The sequence below is a fragment of the Macrosteles quadrilineatus genome, unplaced genomic scaffold (assembly GCF_028750875.1).
Source record: "Macrosteles quadrilineatus isolate MER2022 unplaced genomic scaffold, UCM_ALF_1.0 Scaffold_5__1_contigs__length_97177068, whole genome shotgun sequence".
NCBI lineage: Eukaryota > Metazoa > Arthropoda > Insecta > Hemiptera > Cicadellidae > Macrosteles > Macrosteles quadrilineatus.
The window spans coordinates 78,289,402-78,300,041 of NW_026542598.1; the positions used below are offsets into that span (position 1 = coordinate 78,289,402).

General features: G+C 33.4%; 1 protein-coding gene across 1 annotated transcript; it reads right to left on the bottom strand.

Annotated features, from left to right (window-relative positions):
* Positions 1-5,778: 5,778 nt before the first annotated feature.
* LOC128995709 (uncharacterized) lies at positions 5,779-10,252 on the bottom strand. The gene is made up of 5 exons (XM_054420727.1): positions 10,169-10,252; positions 8,314-8,591; positions 7,566-7,697; positions 6,724-6,873; positions 5,779-6,045 (listed from the first exon to the last, which is right to left on the bottom strand). Exons 1-5 carry the CDS (start codon positions 10,182-10,184, stop codon positions 5,779-5,781), a joined length of 843 nt encoding a protein of 280 aa, XP_054276702.1. The 5' UTR covers positions 10,185-10,252.
* Positions 10,253-10,640: the final 388 nt, after the last annotated feature.

The following is a 10,640-nucleotide window of genomic DNA, read 5'->3' on the forward strand; positions in this document are numbered from 1 at the left end:
TTCAAACAGCAAGGGATAATAGTGCACGAAAAAGAACTGATGAATTTGATCACTGTAAGTTAAAAAATCTCAAAGTATTTCTAAACTCTGAATATTATCCTTATAGTGATTTAAATCTCGATTTTGCAAATGGAGATGTCTCTAAAGCTTATGAGATGTTTATGAGGTTTAGAGAGACTTACTACAATACTATCCCAGATCCTATGATTAGTAGGGCTGAGTTTATGAAGAAATATCCACTAATTGTAATAGATTGTTCTAGACAGAACGAAACAGTGAAGGAAGGAATTGTTGATATTAAATTAGAGATTGAAACTGCAGAAAATGTACCAGCAAATACATCTGCATATTGTTTGATAATACATGATAAAGTGTTTGAGTACAATCCTTTGTCAAATGAGATAAATAAAATTTAAATAAAAGATGAAAAACATTCAACAAGAATTGGTTGACTCTGCAAATCAAATACGAGAGAAATATAGAGCTTTAAAACGTGGCAAGTTTCTAGAGGCTGAAGAGAGGTTCCAAACATTCCAACCTTTAATAGAGCCATTACAAGAATTAAAAAAAATCGCCAAAACAGAGAGGCCTCGAATGGAGATACTCCCAATGACTCCATCTAGAATATCAATGATACCAAGATTACAACAATCCACCCCACAGAAATTAGATTTTGGTCTTTTAGCATCAGACTATTTAGGAAATTACCTCAGTAAAAGTAGTATGACAGACACTACATATGGTATTAGACGAGAAGCAAATAAATTTTTTATTGGAAATAAGGAAGTTGATATTGCCAATGATGATGTTACAGTTGCAAATAAAACTTACAAGGGGACAAAAGGCTTGTGGCAGTTGTTAACTTTAAAAGAACCTGAGGATTATACTCCGGCTGATTTGCAAAATTATAAAGAAATTTTGGAAGCTACAAATGGGCATTTAAAGAGTTACAAAGATGGTGCACCAATTTCAAGTAATAGACATACTAAATATCTTAATATAATTAAACCTCTATTTAAATCTGTTGGTGAAGGTTTGAGACAAGTGACTGGTAATAAAATAGACTATATTTATTGGGATGATCCTAATGAGCTTGTAGATAGGTTAAGACTTCTTTGGCTAAGTCGCCAAGCCGGTAACTCAGGAGTGGATAATGAAATAGATTCCATTATTGAGGAATTGAGAGAAAGTGGTATTATTTATTAAATAAAAATATGTTTATAGATAAATTTTATCGTTTATATAATCCATATAATAAGCCTGCAGAACCCAGGGCTAGTCATGAACCTACTTTAAATTTACAAGACGATAGTTGGAATGGTTTAAACCGTAAAATTGGTAATGTTAAAGATGGGGAGATTGTAGATGATGTATCAACTTTGGGACAGACATTAACTAGAAAAGGTGATGTCTTTTTACAAGGTAAAACTAAATATGAGTTTTTAGAATCTAAGAATAAAAATTGGAATGCTAAAAAACAGAAAATTACTAATGTGAAAAAAGGTGAAAGTTTAGATGATGTGCCCACTTTACAACAGACTTTAATACGTAAAGACGGTGGTACATTTGTACAAGACAATAATAATTATGAATTTTTAGAATCAGAGAATGGTGTTTGGAATGCTAAGAAACGGAAAATTACTAATGTGGAAAAGGGTGAAAGTTTAAATGATGTGCCCACTTTACAACAGACTTTAATACGAAAAGAAGATGGTAAATTTGTACAAGACGATAATAATTATGAATTTTTAGAATCTGAGAATGGTGTTTGGAATGCTAAGAAACAGAAACTTAGCAATTTGATGGAAGGTACAGATAGTAAAGATGCTGTGAATGTTTCACAAGTTCCAAAAATGGAAGCAGGCTATTGGGATTTTAATAATAAAAGGTTAGTACGTGTAAAACCCGCCGTTGATGACACTGACTGTGTTACAAAAGAACAGACTATAACTTTTGATAAAAAAGAAAAATGTTGGGATGCCAAAAAACAATTTATAAGGAATCTGCCAAAGGGGGAATATTTAGATGATATTTGTTTAATGTCACAAGCTATGTATTATGATGGATCAAAATTTGTATATGCAGGAAGAAAATTTAATTTGATGGAATACAATCCTGATTTATTAGTTGCCGACCCTACATCTTTGAGTGGATTTAAGTATATAGATAATAGACCTTATATACCAGAAAACTATGTATTTAAAAGAATGGAAGATAATCTATTGATTGGGGCTAATGGTAATATATTTACAGTACAAGGAAAGAGTGATGTTATAAAAAATGAATGAAATTGCATACGAACTTCATAAGCCTGCAAGAAAGAATTTCATTAGAAGATCTTTTAAAGTATTAGGTATAAACGAAACCTTACAAATAGATTTAATTGATATGCAAAACTATGCTAGAGAAAATTCTGGCAATAAATATATTTTAACTTTAATAGATACATTTTCTAAAAAAGCTTATGCTGCTCCGCTAAAGAATAAGACAGGGTTGGTGGTTACAGAAGCCATTAAAACCATTCTACCAAAGGGGGTTAAAAACATTCAATCTGACAATGGAAAAGAATTTTTTAATCAATATTTTAGCAAACTAATGAAAAACTTAAATATTAATCACTATCACACATTTTCTACAACTAAGGCTGCAATTGTGGAGAGGTTTCAGAGAACTTTAAAGAATTGGTTATATAGGGAATTTAGTGCTCAGGGGAGTTATAAATGGTTGGATTTACTTCCAAAGTTAATTCGAAAATATAATAATAAGGTGCATAGATCTATAGGAATGAAGCCTAACCAAGTGAATATTAAGAATAGTAAATATGTGCATGAGAGGTTGACTTCTAAAGTAGTGCAAGTTAAGAAGCCAAGATATAAGGTGGGTGATAGCGTGAGAATTTCCAAGTATAAACATGTTTTTAGTAAAGGTTATACCCCAAATTGGACAGGTGAGCTATTTACAATAGCAGAAGTTAAGAATACAAAGCCTGTGACTTATATCTTGAAAGATGAAAATGGCAATATAATCAGAGGAGGCTTCTATACAGAGGAGTTGTTAAAGACCAAATATAAAGACATGTATTTAATAGAAAAGGTAATTAGAAGGAAGGGTGATTTATTGTATGTCAAATGGCTTGGGTTCCCAAGTAGTCAGAATTCATGGATTTCCACTAAGGATGTCCAAGGGAGCGCGCCGTGAGCTGGGAGCACGTGCAAACCTCGCACTGTCAAGTTGATGATTTTGAGAATATACTTGTGAATGCATGTGGATTTGAAATAGTAATGAAGTTATACAATGGTATTGAACATTTATATTGGGGTGTACAGGCGAAGATCAGGATTTTTGGATTTGGTGGCTAAAAAATGATCCCCATGTTATTCTTATGGGGAAAATGTGCCTAAAGTGAGGACTCTTTGCTAGTTCACCACTACTAAAAGTATTTTAAATTTTTACTCTTACGTGAGGGGCAGGATACCCCTTCGGGGCTCTTAGGGGTTTTTACACTCATATCCTTCACAACATGACTTTTTAGAAATATATCTCCAAGAAACTAAAAAAAAAAATATAGAAACTTCCTAGCTTTCTAAACTGACAAAAACCATCCACAGAAATTTTACAAACACACAATTTATTTTTCTTACAGTTACCTAACAATGTACATGTTCGCTCACTGATTTGAGAAAGCAAAGTGGCCAATTCGCTCACCAGTGAGACAATGTTAACATTGTCTCACTCTAATTACTTTGTCTCACTCCAGATTTGCAACGTGAAGGCACGAAATAGTAAGCGCGTAACATGCAGGCAACGTCGTATGCGTGCGAAATGCGTTGGCAGCACTGGCTGTAAATCAGCTGGTCAGCTGTTGTACTGTTGTATTTGTCACTTCACATTAAATGTTATATTAAAAGTTCACTTCTGTGTAAAAATAGGTTATGTTTCTTCACAAATTATGTAACAAATTATGGTTTTATGGTAACTGTAGGAAAAGTATAATGTGCAACTCGAGTTCAAAGTACAATTGCCTCACTCGAGAAACCATTCCTCACTCGCCTACGGCTCGTGAGTAAGGATTTCTCTCGAGTGAGTCAATTGCTCACTTTTCTCACTAGTTGCACAAATAACTATTTGTAAATTGCCTTAGGAAATCAATTTGAATCTTGATAAAAATAACGCTTTAACCTTAGGAATATTTTAAGTAAAACCACACCTCTGGGTGCGCCATGCAGTTATGGCATACGTGCTACGTAATACCATAGATAAAACATACTATGGTAATACACTGCGCTCCCAGCTGTGGTCGCCAAAACCATGGCAACCTCAGCACAGCTGACAGTCTATATTTTATCATTTGTCTATGGTAAAACCAAAGAGTTTTCAGTTATGGTTTTGATGAGTAAACAATCAAATTAAAAAGCAAAATGTCCAATACACCTAAAATAACCCTATGTTGAAAAATCAGTGCAGTCCATATATATAGAACTCAGCACAAAAACAACCAAGTTGATGAACGTCCAAAGCCTTTGATAAAATAAAAGAGATACTGAAAGTTTGTTACAAATGTAGGATGACGTCACAGCTTGGTTCATGATTGATAGTCTTTCTCAAGGTTTGTTGCTCTGTATTGAACGTCAACTCTAGAGCCTGGTCGATCAGCTGTTCTATTTTCACACAAAGAAAAGTACAATATACTGAAGAATAATATAACAAGCAACCTTTTTAAAGAAAATTATTTTTGTTTTGTTTTTTTGTTGCCGCTTTTAGGTATATGTAAGAATTACTCTCAAATCAACACTGGGGCAGTTGTTATCATACAATCCTAGTATATCGCTAAATTTTACAGTACTCTTCTTTTAGCGAATTTCCCCTATAGGAAACAAGCTATTGCCGCAGTACTGATGGTAAGACCTGGACCCGGGACCGATTTGCTTTTTCATTTTGAGGTCCCTAGAGACCAAAAACAACATCCATTCAAATTCATATCAATAATAATATATATATATATGTGTGTGTGTGTGTGTGTGTCCGTTAGTGCGATAACTCTAGCAAAAATCATCCGATTTTGGTGAAATTTGGTACAAACGTGTAAACCTACGTTTATTCGAACGAATTCGCGAACCAGCATGATCGGATGGAAACAGGGGCTTTATTGGGGAAAAATTGGTTTTCCCATTTTTTACCAAAAAAAAACTTAAAATTTAGCAATTTCTTTCTAAACCATTTTGTAGAGCTTAAAAAACAAATAATTAAGTATATTGAAGCCTTATTACGTGCCTTATGGTTACGGAGAAAATTCAAAAATCTGTAAAATGAAAATTCCTATGTTATTGTTATGGTGAATAAGTAAACTGCTTGGTTTTTAATTTAAATTTTACTAGTTAATGTAATTCATATTTGTTGAATTTGTGTCTTGATTAAACATTAATCTGGTTTATGGTATGATGTCTCTTGTAATGTTAGTCTGTAACTATTTATTCTGCTTGTTCATGGATGTATTATTTTGTAATGAGTCCGATCATTCAATGCAATCTGAAACCTATTCTAGTCTTTTGTATGTATATTGTGCCATGTGTATTTGCCCTTGTATTTGTTTTGCAAACCATCTTGTTTTGATATGTATTGTTTAATGGCATTTGCCGTAGGAATAAGTAAATAAATAAATATAAATGAAAACCAATGTAATGATTGAGATAGCTTTTACCAAACATATTTGGAAATAAGAAAACAAACAATGAAATTTGATAAAAGTAACGTTAACTTCTTGCAATTAATTATAAATTCTTACGATTTTTTCTTGAATGTTTTCCAGTGTTCTGTATGGAGTGAAGAGAACCAAGGACCTATATAACCAAAGTCTAACCAGTAGTTCAAAACGTCATACATATATTCAAGGATGTTCATGTAGCACCTAAATATTATCCAGTCCCTGATATTTCTGGTTGTCTCGTCTTGAATGTCACGGAACTCGTTAGGCATGACTTCTCTACCCACGTCGGGCATTGGCTGCAGACCGAGGTATCTCACATAGTTCCAGACATCACACAATACCTGAAATCCAATACAGCAGTACACTTAATAATTGGTGGGTCAAATTTGAAAGGTTTAGAGTTTTGATCTATCGAGAAAAAAAAACAATTCGTGTTTTGTAAATGTAAGGTTTCTTTCGTAATTTTGTACGATACCTTGGTGAGAGCGGCTGCAACTTGACGGACGAAAACTTTTTGTTTTCACGTTTAATTTTAATCCTACAACTAACCTCAGTACTATACTGATAATTAGACAAATTCGTTAATTACAATGGAAAAATGTGGTATAAACTGTAGATTCCTTATTTGCCATTGACTGTATGGGCTCAAAATTAACAGCTGTGTCTAAGGAATAATTCGGCCTTAGTCACTAGCAAGACTACAAGATCGCGCCACTCATCCTACACTCATCTCCGTTCATACTTAGCTTAAAATACCCACATTCGTATGGTGGCAATTTAATGAAATAAAAGTAAAATACATTTGGTTTTAACTGTTAGTTAGCATCGTTAGCTGAAACCCCAATCTTTAGTCACGTTCAGTATGATACGACTTAATTTAAGTAAATCCCAGTTCTTCTTCCCGACAAATCTTTAATTACGCTTGGTTATGTCCCTTGAGCTACTTTATATTACCCCATTGTCTTTGTTGTTCTAAATGTCTCGAAAGTTATAAAAATAGATAAATGAATAGTACTTACTAGATTATTTGTGTACCATATATCCTCAAACGCTTCTTTGTATTTAGGATTGCCTTGGTCTGCCTCTAGATGCCAGTCCCACAGAACTTGTTCTAAAGCAACATCGACTATTTGTAACCAATATGTACACTGCCCCGCCCATCGGTCAAGCTGTAACATGGTTTTTTTTTATAATACTCAACAAAATATTAATATTCGGAAAGTCAATAGTTATTTGTGCATCTAGTGTGCGAAGTGGCACTTTGCTACACATGAGAGAAATATTTTCGCACGAGCCGCAGGCGAGTGTGGAAAGTTCGTCGAGTGCAGCAAAGTCACTTTGCACTCGCGTTACACATTTTTCCTACAGTTACTATATCAGTATTTTAAACACTGTACAACACGGTTTTAGGTTAGGTTAAATCCCAACGTTGAACAAAATGGGAAAAGCTGCACCAGCTGATCGTAGTTGTAATATATTTAAGCTGCCAACTTATTTTTAAACAAACACAGATGTATAATAAAAGCACGCTGTTTTATGTTGTTTGGTTGGAATATTGGTGTGTACCAAAGTTAAATCGGTGTGCCAAAGTAGGGCTTTTTGTACTATAATCTGTGCAAGGAAACCCGCTTTGCCAGGTAAACTGTAGGAAAAGTTAATTTAATTATTCCCTACTCTTGATTTTTTATGACATATTTGTGAAATTTGCGTACCTCTTTACCATACTAAACCTGAAAGAGTGGAACAATCATGAGTTATGCATGAAACATCCAAGTTAAACGAAAATTGAAATGTCCAAAAACCTTATGGTATGGTTACAAAATGTTTATCTCTTAGTAAAATTTTAATTTGCTGGCCTTACATATAGAGTTTTGAGGTGTTCCTTTGGAGTTTTCTCTCCAAGTTTCTTGGGTAATTTTGGAAGCCATTCGTAGTCGTGGTTCGCCCATTCGCGATTATGTTGGAAGAAATTGACTTGAAAGGTCTCTTGTACCTGCACATTACGGATTTTTATGTTTAAGGTAGGATTCAAAACAAATACTATAAACTTCAAACTTAAATTAACCAAAAATATTTTCAAATTGTCGGTACAATATTTCTGATTTATTGTAAACCACCTTTTAAACTTGTGAGAACCTTTATTTATCAGCGGTTCTTTAGGAAGACAATAGCACCGTTCCTAATGAAATTCTTAACCCGTGTAGTGTGCTACGGTGGGGCATTCAACTATTTTCAACTAGTGCAGAAAGCAACTCTCAACAAATAGATAGCCGAATTAAATGTATTTGCAAAGCCCTTTGTTAAAACTGATCTACAGATTTTTGTTTAAAAGAGTTATGTGTATAATGATCTGCATGGAAAAATGCAAACTTTATACGAATATAAACTGCCATACATAAAGGTTTCAGCTGACAAGATCCCCGTACATAGAGAGGGCCTGCTTTGTTATAAGCTTCCAAAACATGGATTACTGTACATGAAAAAGTAGAATACAGAGTTAGCCTTAACTGTAAATACAATACAGCAATTATTTTTTTTTTATTTAGAAATATATACTATATCTTTTAGTAAACACCGTACATTAAGGGATAAACCAAGAAGATACTTACATATCTCTCTCTAAACTCTTCAAAGCTTTGTTTAGCTTTTCCTAACCACATTTGAGTGACTTGAAGCATTGTTCTCCACTGCTCCCCGGTCGGCCTATAACTGTCCTCATACCAGATGGACTGGTACATGTATTTATGTTTGAGTCCGCAAGGGTTGATCCATTTCATTTTCCACTTTCCAGGGACGGGCTTGCGACCTCCCATCCACCACCATGCCCCACCATGATCTTCAGCCAACACGGTGACGGAGCAATGGAGTAGACAGTATGCAACTGCAACTAAGACAGGAGTACTTTGAGTGTGAGAAATTCTACTTTCGTCACTGCTGACTTCTTTTCCCATAAGGCAAAAGCTTGTTGTAGACGACTAAGGTGGGACAAAGTAAATTATAATGAATACTGTTATTTAAATGTCTGATTGTTTAATAAATACAGTTACCATTCATCAATTATGTGATACTAAATAAAATTAATAGTCCTGCCAGTATTATGCGTATGTTAAATGCTGTAGTGGATGTATGTAATTTAAGAAATAAATATGTTTATTTTATTTAATTTTGTCTACACGAGATGGTTAGGTTAGTTTGTTTTTATGTGAATACTTAACTCCAAAGAAGGAAAACAGTCTAAAAACGTCTTACAGCGTCGTATTTAGTACTTTACCTATATTTATTTATTTATTTATTTATTTGTTTGTTAACGGATGCACCATTTTTACATGAAAAATACAATAATCTTACATACAGAAGCAGAAAAAAAAATCACAGGTCAGTACAAAAGTAGTGAAAAAACTGGAAAACAAAACTTCCATAACAAGACATAAAAAGATAAATAACAACTATAAATAACAAACTATAAGTAACAACTATAAATAACAAACTATCTGAGCAAGTTGACAAAACGAGAGATTCAAAAAACAAAACTAGTATAGGAACAATACAATGATGCAATGCAGTAGCCGAGTGAAATTTCAGTAAAGAGGCAGAACAAACTTCAAGAAAACAGATAAAACATTCAGAAAAATAACAATATAATAAACTCTGTACAAGAACAAGATATAACAATAACAACAGGATAGACTATATTAACAAAAATAAATAACAATGCAATAAATAGAAAGTTTGGAAACAACTATAGTTGTAAGGAGCGTCATGTAGAGAGATATGAAAGTATGAAAATTAACCTTATATTTTGACCGGTGTATTTTAGACTAGTAAACCTATAGAATGTAGGATTACTAGACTGTACTAGACTGTTACATAATAGGGGACACGCAATTAAGTAAATATAATGCTCACCTAACAATAAAATGGTCACCGGCCCAGCTGTTCCTGATCATTAAATAAATGCTCCTGATTGATGAAACAGCTGAACTTAGTCAGTAACAACAGATCATCTCACACCATCTACACTCACTAGTTAATTACGCACCTAGCTGGCGTTCCAATCTCTAAAAATTGGTAATGATTGAATGCATGATTATATGATTTCCCCGTAATACATATGTACATATATTTCTAAAACTAACCATACAAATATAAAAGAATGTGTTTGTATTAAACTAGACATTTCTAAGATAACTGAAACCATGTGTAACTTACCGTTCAATGCAATTTGTTTCAAATCACAAGATTTTTGAGTCTGGTAGTCCAAACACTTTAAAGCGTTCTGAACTAAGTTTGTTTCTAGGTTTGACTTGACTAACCGAATGTTTTTAATGAATTACCTTGCTACCATTGGATATATTAAAGTCACTGAACGTTTCTTTGATGTAAAATCAAAACAATTAAAAACCCTAATGCAATAGTATTATTCGAAAAGCATAAAATATATATATACAAAATGGTGAGTCTTACCTATGACAGTAACCATTTCGTATGGTGGCTTTAATTCTACAAATTTTGTTTCATTTGAGTATCCTACACAAGGTGCATTCAGATAAAGAACTAACTGTGCACGCTATGCAGGACTTTAAATGTTCTATTTGAACTAAAAACTGCTTAATTTAATTTCAATGAGCAATCAAATTTGATTTAATGTTCTGAATTTTCATAACAATCATCGTATCTCAGTCGGTTCACATCAATTAAATGTAGACCTTTAAACGTATTTAATGACACATGATATGATAACACAGCGATACTATTCACAGCCAACCAATCTGTTCGCACATATGACATAAAGATATAATTTTTCGGATAGGATGAAATCGTATTAAATATTGTTGTAGTTGTTTTTATTTTAAAACCGTCAGATCTGTTTGCCACGCCCTATTATCCCTGGAAATAAATTTGGATGTTAGCAAAACAACGCTATTATACTTCGACT

Bases quoted from the DNA above. Each gene is read 5' to 3' on its own strand.
- LOC128995709 (XM_054420727.1), bottom strand. The intron at 7,698-8,313 runs GTAAGTATCTTC...CGTAATGTGCAG, and splicing joins AAGAGTTTAGAGAGAGATAT to GTACAAGAGACCTTTCAAGT. The intron at 6,046-6,723 runs GTAAGTACTATT...ATTGGATTTCAG, and splicing joins TATGGTACACAAATAATCTA to GTATTGTGTGATGTCTGGAA.